Source organism: Mytilus edulis, chromosome 8 (assembly GCF_963676685.1).
Source record: "Mytilus edulis chromosome 8, xbMytEdul2.2, whole genome shotgun sequence".
Lineage (NCBI taxonomy): Eukaryota > Metazoa > Mollusca > Bivalvia > Mytilida > Mytilidae > Mytilus > Mytilus edulis.
Window position 1 is genome coordinate 36,288,930 of NC_092351.1, and position 15,112 is coordinate 36,304,041.

At 31.8% G+C, this 15,112-nt stretch overlaps 2 protein-coding genes across 4 annotated transcripts in view; one reads left to right on the forward strand and one right to left on the reverse strand.

Annotated features, from left to right (window-relative positions):
* The window catches only part of LOC139486786 (ragulator complex protein LAMTOR1-like), a 513,831-nt gene that overhangs the window by 79,657 nt on the left and 419,062 nt on the right, over nt 1-15,112 (forward strand). The window lies entirely within an intron of this gene.
* LOC139485469 (uncharacterized) lies at nt 1,400-13,736 on the reverse strand. 2 transcript variants are annotated; one of them, XM_071269982.1, is made up of 6 exons: nt 13,661-13,736; nt 8,870-9,448; nt 6,297-6,452; nt 3,653-3,776; nt 2,593-2,775; nt 1,400-2,004 (listed from the first exon to the last, which is right to left on the reverse strand). In XM_071269982.1, exons 2-6 carry the CDS (start codon nt 9,442-9,444, stop codon nt 1,813-1,815), a joined length of 1,230 nt encoding a protein of 409 aa, XP_071126083.1. In that variant the 5' UTR covers nt 9,445-9,448; nt 13,661-13,736; the 3' UTR covers nt 1,400-1,812. The 2 variants fall into 2 exon arrangements, with proteins under 2 accessions (XP_071126083.1, XP_071126084.1); XM_071269983.1 differs by lacking the exon at nt 13,661-13,736 and adding an exon at nt 12,795-12,857.

Consider the following 15,112-nt stretch of genomic DNA (forward strand, 5'->3'; position numbering starts at 1 on the left):
AATAGCAATATACAAGCTAGTACTTTAAGTCTTTCGCTTTCTATTCTGTGTTTTGTGTACTGTTGGTCTTTTTAAAGCAATGGCATGATCAGTTTATTTTCGACTGATGATTCTGAATGTCCCTTTGGCATCTTTCGCCACTCTTTCAAATATTTTCAAAGTTCGTCAATCTGTTAATTTTGAAAATACAAACCAAAGAAAACCACCTGAATGATATAAAGGAACTCGGGAAGGAACATTGACCGGATAAGTCTACAGACTAAACATTTAATTCTATGCACTACTAACACACGATGCCAAGAAGATACATACGATCTGTTACAGCTTTAATTAGCATGTGATCCTGAATGGTTCATTGATTTTTTTTTAATGTTGTGTAGATTTCGATATCGAGTTTTTGTGCCAATAGAAATATACTTTTGCTGTTCTATATTGCTAATGTGAGAATTCAATATTCCCATATATATTTATTTGTAATGTGTCGGATACTGCTCAGCTGTTTTATAATTTATAGGCCTTTTGTTATTTTACAATTAAGATTTAACGGAAGAAATTACGTCTACGTTTTTAATGAAGGGATTGACTTCACTTTGACAATTCTTTAAGAAATAATTGATGCAAGCTATACTTTATTGCAGTTTTAACATGGGTAGGTATTATATTTGTGTTTTTTTTTTGCCCGAGCAATAGTGAGGGCTAAAGTAACATGAATATAATGACTACCCATGTTAAATCTACTATAAAGTATAGCTTGCATCAATTATTTCGATTCTAATTAGGACAATTAAGGTAATTTATATGTCAGATGTGTATAAGTGTAGAGCCATTGTGTAGGCTCTTCCATTAACCTCCCTTTTTTGTATGTAAACAAACAAAAAAACATTATTGGATATAAATCACGGGTTTATTTACAAAGCCAAAGAAGCATGTCATATTAGAATTACAATTAGTTTCATTAATTAAGTGTAAAGAAATGTCAAAGTTAAGTCAATCCCTTCTTTTACTTCTATGTTGTTTTACTAAGTGTTCATTATTAGTAGGTGTATTATGCTTATCTCCGTGGTTATTTCTTTCCTTTAAGTGATTGGAAATCTTTGGCAAAAAAGCATATACAACTTGCCAAGACATTCCAGCAACTTTTGGTTTATTAAAGTTACATGTTTGTTGCTTACAGTTGCAGATCCATGATTTTGAAAAAGGTGTGGGGGCCATCATAGAAACATAGAACTTGTTAAAGGTCTATGCATTTGTCATACATATATAACAACGTCCTTGTGTTATATTTTTTTGTCGACTTGATGTTATATTTACTAACCTCTTCTTCAAAATGTTTTATAGAAGGAAGTGTAATCATGTTGAAGATTGAAATCTCCCATTATTGAAAAAGGAAGATAACTCCAATTTTAAATTTTACTTCAATAATGACAATGTTGATACTTTGAACAACTTTAATATTATACACCATGCACAATTCATGATATATTATTTACTAGTAGGGTTAAAAACAATCACTCATTTCTCAAGTTGAATACCTCAGTATACAGTCCATTGATAAATTTACTTGATATGTTCATATATACGAGGATTTGTACAAATCATATATATATAGAATGTATGGAATATAGTGTTTTGTGCAATTTATTTAACAGTGTTGTTTCATGACTTGTCTACCCATGAGGGTCAGGTACAATCTGACAGTGTAATGATATTTATATCTGTAGACTTTCCTTGGTTGATATTCAGGTCTGTTGAGTCTCATTGAAAGATTATTGGGTCTGTAGACTATCCATGGATGATATATCGGTCCCTAGATTATCCTTCATCTGTGACAAATTTCAGTAATTTTCCAATATCCAAAAATGTTTGTACAAGCTGTTTTCTATCATCTTTTCTGAGAATATTATATGTTCTACTGTGTGTTACAGTAGCTACTTTATTGTGTAAACATCCATTACACAAATTGTCATAATAACCCTCATCTGGCTTAAAAGATGTCAATGTCACCTGAAAAATATAAGATATTTTTTTTGTTTCATTTATATTCTTTAGAACACAAGAAACTTTCTGATTTTATGTTGTCAAAGTTTTCCTTCATTCGAATGTTCCTTTTGAGTATCTTGAATCATGAGGTAGTAAAATGGTAAATCTCAGTAACCACTAAAAACAAGTAGTTTGATTTGTTATTAATAATGCTGCATGTCTACTCAATTGAATAATTTCACATTTACATGTCAGAACCATTATAGCCCACTAAACAATATTGGTTTTTCTCATTTATGACGCAGTACAGTTGCCTCTAATTACTTAAATCCACTTCATTTGAACTATGGCAAATAGATGTCTCATTGGCAATCACACCACTTTGCCTTATTTTTATACCAAGTTTAACATAGTATTTAAAAAAATACATGAATTTTGAATAGTTTTGGCTTCAAATGAAAGACAGATTATTAAATATGATGAAGAAAATGGAAGAATTGAAAAAAAAAAAAGAAATTGATCAATATTCTTTCCTTTCAGTTAAGGGATAATGTGACTTGCTGAAAAATCACTTTTACCTCCAATATGTTTGATAATATAATAAAAACTTACATTTGTTCCTTGTACAATGAAACCATACATTCCATCATTTCCGAAGACTGAAAATGGTAAGGTACACAGAAATTGTCCACCATGTTGACCTATGAGAGAAGATCCAAATTGTTGGGAATATGATGTTCTCTGTAAGTCTCTTAAATTCCTTGCAAGGTCCTCATCTTGATTGCATTGCTTCACCTGAAGTGAAAAAAATCTTAATTTGCCACAGGTAAAATGAGAGGAAAGCACTATCACCTTTCAATAATTGTAAAGAAAAAAAATCCAAACTTGTCTTTATTATATATATTTATATGAATGATATATGATGTTATATATATATATTAGATAGACAAAATGGATTCAGAATTTGTTTTTATTCTTAAATTCAAATATTGTAAACATAAAAATGGCCATCAATCATCCAAGTGTTATTATATTACATCTATGCCAAATTTATTTTCATTTTGTATATAAAAAGAAGATGGTCATCTTCGAATTCTTCCAATAAACTCATCATAGATACCAGAATTTAAATTTTGTTTTTTCGCCAGACGCGATTTTCATCTACAAAATACTCATCAGTAATGCTTGAATCCAAAAAAGTATGAAGTTTAAGAGCATTAAGGACCAAAATTCCTAATAGTTTTGCCAAATACAGCTAAGGTTATCTATTCAACCATTTAATAAAATATAGAGTCAAAGTGCTTGTAAGCACTGAAGGATAAATAAAGATTGTTACAATTTATCAGTGGAACTTAAAATTAAATATTGCATTGTATAAAGCATTAGTTGTAGCTGATTCAACTACAATTATGACTTTAATGACATCATTGATATTTTTAGAACAGATATTAGATTATTGCACCTTGCAATGAAATGAAATTTTCTTGACAAGTGTAACATGTGAAAAATGTCCATTGATATGGTGTATAGAATGGTATGACTAATGCACTATATTTTGTGTAATGTATCTCAAAAGTAGTGAGAATCCTTAGAAGATTTATCATGTAGTATCATAGGGGCTGGATTGCATTTAATACAATCTTTACCCAAAAAATCATCACATTCATTTTACCGTTATAACAGCACAAATCTTCTCCAAACCAGTATCTGTAGGATGGCATAAGATTGCATCTGGACAGGCAACTAAACCTCTACCACAAACTGTCAATGGATAATTTGGAACACTTGAACTACTCCTACAAAGTGAGATACATGTTCATGTAGTTACATGCTTAATTTGACCATTTGTGAATCTTGTTCTATTAAAATCAATATATTCATTGTATTCTGTTCATAAAAAAGTAAAAGTTGACAAATTTTACATTTATATTAATCTTAGTTATCATTCCATATAAAGTCTGTAAAGTTTCAATCACCAAACAACAAAAGTAATGTAGCAAAGTTAAAAATTTTGTGATAATGGCGGTTGCACACCTGGATACTATATTGTCCAGGGTTTTTTAATTTGTTGGTTTACGGATTTTTCACATGGAAAAGTCGGGTCGGTCAGTCAGAAAAGAAAAAAATATCTTTCAAGACCAAAAAATATATATTAATAAATTGCTTTCCTGAGTGCAGCCTAATACAACTGCATAGGTTGAACCCTGAACAGCTGGGGCAAATATTCAAGCTTGATACTGTCTGAATTTAGATTGTGATCAAAATTTTTACATAGTATAGGTTTCTGACACATAATAAATGTCAATATCTTACAAATCTATTGCACAATACTTGCAGTTAAAAATTCTTCTTGAAATTTTGAAAAAATTTGAAATTTGAAAAATTTTGAAAAAAAGGTTTGAATCCCTTAAAATAATTGTAACCCCCCAAAAATTTTGTTTAATCAACCCTTTGAGCAATTACCCCAACATTCAATCCCAGCCTTTCTTTTGTAGTAGGGAACCTTGTAGTACAATTTCAGAGAGATCCATACTCTTAAACACAAGTTATTGTCTGGAAACTAGAAACATGCTTGTTTTTGACCCCCAATTCCAACATGAATTGGGTAATTACGCCCAAACTCAATTCCAGCCTTCCTTTTGTGATATTGAACCTTTTGGTACAATGTCAGAGAGATCCATACACTTACACGCAGGTTAATAGTCAGAAACTAAAAAAATGCTTGTTTTTTGGCCCTTAATTCCTAAACTGTTGGCACCATAACCCCCAAAATGAATCAAAACCTTCTGCTTGTGGTGTTAAACATTGTTGTTAAAGTTCAGAGCAATTGAAATACTTATACACAAGTTATTATCCCCAAAGTAGAAAAAAGCTTGTTTTGGGCCCCTTTTATGCCCCAAATTCCTGAACGGTTGGAACCATCATCCCCAAAATCAATCCCAACCTTCCATTTAAGGTATTGAACCATCTTAACAAATTTCATAGAGATCAATTCAGTTAAACTAAAGTTATATTCTTGAAACCAAATGCGTCTTCGGACAACACAGACGACAACAACATCATACCATTATAACATGTATAAGATCACCAAAATTTGTTGCGGTCGTATAAAAACAAATTTCACCTTTCTAACAATATGTTTGGTATGTTATTTTGTCAACATTTCTTTAATTTTACTTCTATGAAATATTATTGCTCAACGGTTATAAACATAAAATGCAGATCAATGCATGCAATCATCATATAATTTCCAAAAAGGGGGGTTATGCCGTCAGACAAAGACCACATTAAATCGTTATTTCACGAACTAAAAAAACAGATCTGCGTAACTTTCTATCATTTTCAGAAAACTTGGAGAATAATGTTCAAGCACAACAATTAATAAATAAAAATTGCAAACACATTGTACAAAAATAAGCTTTACCATTCATGTATAAAATGTAATAGACTTTTCCATTGGAATTACACGGATATTGGATTCATCACTTGTCATGCATTCCCGTTTTGGATATTCGAATGGACGATTATTTTTTATAATTTATATGAAACAATTAAATACCAAATTGTTTGGGAATATCTATTTCTTTAACTTTTTTAACTCCACATTTGGCAAATGTTTGGACTGGTCCATTTTATCTATGAGATGAAACATCTCGCAGAATTATGACAAAAAAAGAGAAATGAACTTATAGTAATGAGTTTTAAACACAGGTTTTTTTCCGCAAAATTATTTGCACAAACAAAAAGGTCAGTAATGGTTGATTTGTCTATTTTTAGATATGTAGCTATAGACATACATTTGTACAGATTATTTTGAAATTAATTTTTTCACAACACAACATGTCAACAATTCTGTTTGTCTTTAATTCATTTCATTTCATTAAAATAATATTTTTATTTATACTTCAGGGATAGTGTATTAATGTAAGGGTTGGCGGGAATAAAAAAGCATGAAATGTCGATTTTATTTTTATTCTGCAAATAAAAAAAAAGGGTCAGCTGATCTGTTAACCAACAAATTAAAAAACCCTGGCCTAAGTTTGGTGCTTGTGTAAAATACAAGATTCCTTTGGTAATCTGGACAGACTTTGATGCAGTCATGACAGTGTTTACATTTAAATGTATGTGTAATGTGTAATACATGTATATACACAGAATTCTGTTTGCATACATGTGTTGTGTTTTAAAACTAGATTAAACTACACCATTGTTCACTATGACTACAGCATACTTTTTGACTATCTAATAAGTTGAGGTTTGTCTCCTTGAAGCTAAACATGCATCATTGCTTACAAATGTATATATTGATTACTCACACAATATTCAAGCTAAAAATTCTTGCAAAATTAACAAAAAGTTCTTGAAACATTCCATCTGACACTCCTTCCAATATGTCATTTTTTTGTCTTCCAACCACAAATGAAAGTTGCCATATGAAAATCTTAAGGCAAGAAGACAACTCTCTGCAAATTCTACAAAACAAAATAAAATAAAACAGTTATTAACCATTTTTGTTAACAGCTTAGTTAAACACATTATAATATCAGTGAATATCAACAAAACATGTTTACATAGAAACAATGAACAAGTACCAGTATTTTTATATAAAGCAAAATGCAAGCATGGACTAGGAAAAAAACATGTAATTTGCAGAAAACAGAAAACAGCAAAAAGCAGAAAAGTTGAAAATTTTAGTCTTCATTAGACTTTAGATGGAAAGTATTCTAATAATTTCAAACATTCTGGTTCAGTTCTTTATGAAAAGGATGAATAGGAAATGAAATAAGTACACACGTTATTATCCAGTAACCACCATTTCAAACAACAGCTTAATCACTTATTTTTTTTTAATATTTTATCATGTGTTTATAATCAACCAGGTGCTCTGCAGGGCACAGCTTTATACGACCGCAGTGGTCGAACTCTGAACAGTTGGGGCAAATTTGGTCACAATATTCAAACTTGATACTGTCAGAATTTGGATTGTGATCAAATTTTTGACATACATGTAATATAGGTTTTTGTCACAATATAAATGTGGTCAAAGATCTGACAAATCTATTGCACAATACTGTGCAATTGAAGATTTCTTCTTTAAACTTTCGAAAACAAGCAGTGTAAGGGAGGTAATCAAGTAATCAAACATATATAACAGTATTCTTTAAATTTTAAATGCATTACCTCCCTTACACTGCTTTTAAATTATCCTTTAACAAGAAAAACACTTGTTTTCCCCCTTTCAGGCCCTAACTGCTTAATGATTTGAGCCATAACCCCCCATAACCATCCCTTTGTAGTATGGAAACTTGTGGTATAATTTCAGTGAGATTTATACACTTAAACACAAGTTATTTCCTGAAAACTACAAAAATGCTTATTTGGGCCCTTTTTTTTACCCCTCACTTATTGAAACCCCCTCCAACCTTAGTGCAAGAACCCCAAAACTCAATTCCAGCCTTTCCTTTGTAGTAAGAAACCTTGTAGCATAATTTCAGAGAGATCCATTCACTTAAACCCAAGTTATTACCTGTAATCTAGAAAAAAGCTTCTTTTGGCCCTTTTTCGGCCCCTTATTCCTAAATGTTCCGGGATATTAACCCCAAACTAAATCAAAGCCCTCCCTTCGTTATTAAAACTTAATGGTACAATGTCAGAGAGATCCATACAGTTATACATAAGTTATTGTCCGGAAACTACAAAAATGCTTGTTTTTGGCCCCTTTTTGGCCCTTAATTCCTAGACTGTTTGCCCCATAACCCTTTAAATAAATCTCAACCTTCTACTTTATGGTATGAACATTGTGGTACAATATCGGAGCAATTAAAATAATAATACACAACTAATTGTCCTGAAACTAGATAAATACTTGTTTTGGGCCCAAAGGGGCCCCTAATTTCTAAACCTTTGGGACCATAGTCACCATAACCCCCAAAATCAATCCCAATCTTCCTTTTGTGGTTACAAACATTGTGTTAAAATTTTATTGATTTCTATTTACTTATACTAAAGTTATTATCCGGAAACCATCCGTCTTCGGAAGACGCTGACGACGACGCAGACAACGACGCAGACGACGTGATACCAATATACAACAAAGTTTTTTTTTAATTTTTGCGGTCGTATAAAAAGTCATCTGCATATATATACATGTACCTTCATAAAATATGTATATATATAGAGAGAATATCATATGGCTTTTTCAATATCGCATCCGTATCAACCCGAGACACCAATATAATCCCAAGAGCTCTGCTCGAGGGATTATATTGGTTGAGGGTTGATATGGTGTGTGATATTGAAAAAGCCATATCATATACACTTTATTATATACATATTCCTGAAGTAGATGTTTTTTTATGTAACATGACGTCATACAGATTTTAGGTTTGACATGACGTCATACAGAATAGGGATTTGAAAGCCTTTGCAACAGTGACTGCAATCTATGACGTGACGTCATACAGATTAAAGGTGTGATAAAGCTTTTGCAACCATGCTGATATCGATATCATCACAGGTGGCTGATACAGCACGCTTGCCAATGATTGTATTACACATACAATTTATCTGTATTTACTACTAGATGTAAGTATATAATAAACAAATTTATAAGCAAATCTTTGACAAAAATGTTTTAACTGTGAATGGAATGATTTGAATGTACAGGTTTGTCAATTGCTTCAAACTTGACCTAAACACAGACCATAACTAAAGCCATTTATTATAAGCTGCTAACAGTAATTCATCTCAATATTTTAATCTGCTTACTTTTCTTCCTTACTTAGGGAATCTATCTCTTCCATTCTTAACTGTTTTATCTCACACTACATCATTTACACTGTGCACTTTATAAAACATAACTTTTTATTTTATCTGTTAATGGCATTACCTGTCTCTAACATCTGATGTTCCTACATAGTTGGCAATCCAATGAGCGTCCTCAATTATATGCCTTATTTTTGAAAGGTCACTGAATTCAATTTCTTCAATGTTATTACAGTCAATGTTAAAGATATTATCAATTGCATATTGAAAACATTCACATTTGACTTTGTCTTCAGGGCTACGGAAGCCTAATTTCAAAATTCTTGGAGACCATTCCTTCTTCATTGCAAAATGTGAAAGCCCATTGAAGAACACATCTTCTATATTTGAACATTTTTCAAAGTTCATTCTAAAAGGTGATAGGTCCACAGCCGTCCAGTCTGAAATGTTTTTCTTTATCAGGGTTCCCAATGGAAAAATAGTTTTTTCTGAGTCTGCTTCACTGTGCATACTCTCTTCTGGATGGGAGACAAAATTGTTCTCCACTTCTGAATTGCGTTTTTTCTTGTTCCCTTTGTACTTAACTTGTTCGCTGTTGTTGTCAGAGGAAGCTCCTGACTCAGTATGACGTCTTTTCATTGGTTGATTTGAAGACTCAGGACAAACTGAGTTATCAAAGTTCTCTTTTGAAGATGCCATTCCACTGTACAAAACAAGAAAAAAGAATTTAATAATTTAATTTCAATGAATCATTAAAATTGAGGTGTCAATCATCTGAGCTGAGCAATCAAATATGCCAGTTCAAAGTTATGGTCATGACGGCAGTTACTTATATCTGTCATTTGACTTTCATCACCATGTGACTAAAATGTAGGCATTGTTTATACTACCAAGGGTCCTATGTTGAGTAAATGGTTGAAAAAGTCTAAGGCTATACTGCATGAAAAACTAAAGAAATAAAAATCTAATTAGAATTCTGAATGTCAACCTCCTTTTAGTTTTAGTTGTGAAGCACGTTGTGGTAAATAAGTCCCTTCAGAACAGAATTCTTTCTAGACTATCCTGCAGATAGACGATCCTGATGATGCTTGAATATTTAATAGGTGCAGCGATACAGGCGCACATTCTATCTGTTAATGACATCATACAGGAATGTGTAATTGCACAATGAATTGGTGATCTTTTTCTGTAAAAAATTTTAATTTTTTTAATTTTTGGTGTTTTAACGCCACTTTTATTTAGTCTATTTCGTGGCGGTCAGTTTTTATTAGTGGAGGAAGCCGAAGTGCCAGGAGAAACCACCATCCTTCTATAGGAAAACTGACAATCTTAGTTAATTAATAAGATTGGAGTCAAGTGCACCTGCACTAGCAGGGTTTGAACTCACAATGCATATAATCTTATATCTAACATGTCTAATGTAGAAAAACATGTAGATTAACATGTTTAAATTTATACAGAATGTTTGTACATGTATAAGTGTGTGTATGATTATTTGTTTCAACTGCAGGATGGTACACATGGTGCAAGTTGTGTGGTAACCTAGGCACACCCAAGCTAATCTCAAAACCTTAACATCACTATCACAGACCACAATGAAGGTTGGTTAATATGGTCAATTAACAAATGATTAAGGGCCAACAAACTTGCTCAGGAAAGTTTTTTTATAAGAAGGTCAAGAACAGTTTCCCCAGAGGGCATTAACATGATTAATGAAAAACATAGAATGAGTCCCTACTGTCACCTGTTTCCAGTAACCATGGTAACGCAGGCTTCAGTACAGGTTTTTACATCCTAAACATCAATATTGAAGAAAAAAAATTAACAGCATATTGATTTGTGATAATTTGTATAACCATCAAAATTCTAATTTCAGTTCAACTACATGTACCACATGTCACGATAAAAGTATATAAGAATTATAGTCTACATCTTACTGATGATCTATATAAGTTATCCAAAATATTTAACATTTGTTCATGATTATTATGATTATATTTTCTTTGGTGATTTTAATTTGTACCCTTTTATATTTGCTGATTATTTATCAAATACATGTATATCAATTAAGTGAAACAGTCTAAAAATGTACCTTCTATTACCCATACATGTACTGTACATCATTTGTACATACTCTCTTTAGACCCCCCAAAAATATAAAAGATACAGTGAAACCTGGGTAAACCTAACCCTGATAAAACCCAATTTCAGTTTAAACCGAACAATTTTCAAAGTCCCACAAAATTTCCCTATCAATTAACATTAATCTAACCTGAAAAAACCGAACCCTGTCAAAACTGAATTCTGAACGCTTTTTGAAGGCTCGTTAGTAATAAAATTGAGAATGGAAATGGGGAATATGTCAAAGAGACAACAACCCGACCAAATAAAAAACAACAGCAGAGGGTCACCAACAGGTCTTCAATGTAGCGAGAAATTCCCGCACCCGGAGGCGTCCTTCAGCTGGCCCCTAAACAAATATATACTAGTCCAGTGATAATGAACGCCATACTAATTTCCAAATTGTACACAAGAAACTAAAATTAAAATAATACAAGACTAACAAAGGCCAGAGGCTCCTGACTTGGGACAGGCGCAAAAATGCGGCGGGGTTAAACATGTTTGTGAGATCTCAACCCTCCCCCTATACCTCTAACCAATGTAGTAAAGTAAACGCATAACAATACGCACATTAAAATTCAGTTCAAGAGTAATCCGAGTCTGATGTCAGAAGATGTAACCAAAGAAAATAAACAAAATGACAATAATACATAAATAACAACAGACTACTAGCAGTTAACTGACATGCCAGCTCCAGACTTCAATTAAACTGACTGAAAGATTATGATTTCATCATATGAACATCAGGCACAATCCTTCCCGTTAGGGGTTTAGTATCATACCAATTTATATTTAAAAATTACCTGTCAAAATCGATCAATACCAATGAAAATACTAAAATATTATTAATTATTTGCATGATTTAATTAAACAAACACAGAATGGCAGAGTATCCCCAAGGGTATTTGAGGTTTATGACTAAAACTAATTAGCATGTTTGTGTCCATGTACATGTATACAGTGATTTTGTTTTGTAAAGAAACGTTAAACTGGTCAGGTACCCCCATCGCCAATAATGACAAGAAAGAAACGTTCCCTCAGATTAATTAACTGCACATTACTCAAATAGTTACTGCCACAAAATCGTAACTGCCATTCTGTAGCTAAACTGTCCAAAAATAAACTGTGTGCGAAGTATTAATCAGCGGGTGACCAGTTTAGTCCGAGAACTCGTGTGTACAATGACGTCATCTGTTGTGTCACCTATAATATTATCCCTTGTCAGTAAATGCCAAAATTATTTTGGTGTTGACTTCCGTTTACCTCTACAATCCGAACAACTGTGAAAACCGAACAAAACGCAAAGTCCCGTGAGTGTTCGGTTTAGACAGGTTTCACTGTAGTACAAAATTGATTTTTTAATTAAAAAAACTGAAAAGGTAATGTATTTTCATTTCAGTGAAAGTGTGTTTATGCATATAATTACACAAATATACATTTGTAACAAGTCCTTTTACATTAATTTATCATTATCATGATAATTGACTCTTTTTATATGTATTTCTATTGGTATCTATCTGATAAATTTTGGAAGTAAAGAGTTAAGCCCTTTTCAATAAGTTTTTATGGTTTGTTTATAATTACATGTTGTACTGTATATAAGTTACACCACTGTCACAGGTTAGGGGAGTGTTTAACCCTGCCATTTTCTATATGTGCCTGTCCCAAGTCAGGAGCATGCAGTTGAGAGGTTCAAGTTTGCTAATGTTAATGTGTTGTTGGTTTATTGTTTTGTTCAGCTCTTGTATTGTTCTGATGCACCACTTTCACATGATTACAGGAGAGGGTTGAAAACCAGCTTACATGTTAAACCCCACTTCATTCTGTATTTGCCTGTCTCAAATCAGGAGCATGTAATTCAGTAGATTTTGTATGTTGTTGTTTTACATATATTTGCTTTTAGTTCATTATTTTGTACTGTACTGTACTGTACAGTGCATAAACTAGGCTTTTAGTTTTCCTGTTTGAATTGTTGTTATTTTGAGGCCTTTAAATTTATATACATGTAATAGGAACGGAAATGCAAAGGTAGACAACTCCAGATTTTATAAAAGATTTTGCGTGGAAACATTACTTCGGATTACGGCCTTTATTCAGTTTGTAAAGTCTAAAGAAGTTTCGACGGTGTCTTTACCTTAAATTCTTGAGGGACTCATGCATATGTATATCAAGCTAACTTTAAAATAGAGGCCACAATTGGGGCAAAATTTTCGCTTCCAAAACTACAATTTGTTCGAAAAGGCAAAAAAACAGAATATATATACAAGATTATGACTTAATTTTATTGTAAATTTATTATATAAATAGGATAGTTAGAACAAACAATGAAACATTGTTTGATTATTTAAAATGCTGTATTCATTTCAAATTATTTTTTTGATATATAAATAACAAATTGGCTTTAGACATGTTAGACATTTCTGATTTCATTAAATCAAAAGCGAAAAGGAATTCCACATATGTCATCAAGTTTTTTTCATTTTATTCATTTTGAAAATTTCTTGTTCCTACTGACTACGATTATGTTGTATAGGCTTTGCTCAATGTTGAAGGCCATATGGTGACCTATAGTTGTATTTTTTTATGTTTTATTTGGTCTCTTCAACTCCTGAAAAGTTGTCTTATTTGTACTTTTTCATTGTTTGGGTTTTTTTTAGCTGTTTTTGTTTTAGGTTTACTTCAGGTAAAGACCCGTCACGACGGGGGCTTAGCTTTTTAAGCCACCCTGTAATTTTAACAGAAAATTTTACAATACTCTAGATCTAGATCTGTGACTTAAATAAGCTGTTCAAACCTGCTAATATTGTGTCGAACTATAATTTATCTGGGCACTTGTTTATGTTTTTGTTGAAGCTAAAACAGGATCTAGTGAACGGAAAACCAGTTTTGGTTCTACAAAATACCACAAAAAAGAATAACCTAACACCGAAAAGACTACTTTGTTTCGGTTAAATTCTTTTTTGTTGAAATTACAGTGTAACTTAATAAAGCTAAGCTAAGTTGGATTTACTCGAGTTTAGAATCGTGGAGCTGCTTGTTCATTAATTATATTATATATAAGTGTCTGAATGGGTGGTCATTCACAACTGTAATCTTTGATTTAGCGTATTTTTTCTCTATTCTCTTTATTTTATTTTTTTATTTTTTTTTTACAATTGTTCTCTGTTTTCTACATGAGAAAAAGACTGTACCAAGTCAGGAATATTTGTTTGACGTGTTTGAGCTTAATTGCCATTTGATCTAGGACTTTCCCTTTTTATACATCCGTCTAAGACGGGACGTATTATGGCATCAACATAGCGTGGTTACAGTGTTCCGTTTGGAGTGTGGCCCAATGGTCAGTGTACCAACTGTCCATCCGGACCAATAATGATGTAGAAGGTATTTTATTATATATATATTAGTTACAAAATAGTAGAGTTGGTATTTTTGCCAAATATGCAATTGAAGTAAATGAAGAACATGGAAGTAAGACAAGACATAGAAAATGATTTTTTGACCTGAAATTGCATTTTTATTGAATAAAAACGAGTATTATCTCTTATTAATATTCTTTATTATTGTAAAAAGTAGTAAAAACACAATAAAAACACCTATAACACAATTAAAAATCTTGTTCTCGGGATATATAATCTTGTTTTCGGGATATTATGTTGTTCTCGTAGTTCTCGGGAAATCGTGGTACCGGGAAGTAAGCAATTATTGAAATGACAGTCTTATAAATTCTTCAATAAAAAAAAATATATATTTATGTGAGTGTCAGAGATAGTAAGTATGTATGATGTTATTGTTATATTTTAGTAGTGCTGATATTATATTTTATAGTGTGAAAACGTGCATTCAGTGTCATTGTTTTGTTATTTTCTTGCAATAAAGAATAATGGATACTCATATAACTTGTGTTTTTTCTACACACAACTATTCAAAATACTGTCAAATTTATGAAAAATATATCGATATAGGAAGATGTGGTGTGATTGCCAATGAGAAAACTTTCCATCCAAATAACAGTTTATAAAAGTAAACCATTATAGGTTATTATTATATACACCAAACAAAATATCAATCTATAAAGACCTTGTTGATATTATGAAAAAACAAACAAGTAAATAGAAGCCTGTAATTTTACCTGAAAAAAATACAATTTATAATTATTGTATACACCAACCTAAACCAGAAGATCAATTAATCAGGATTTGATTTAATTAAGTGATTACAAGTGGCATTACCTTAGTTCACAATCATC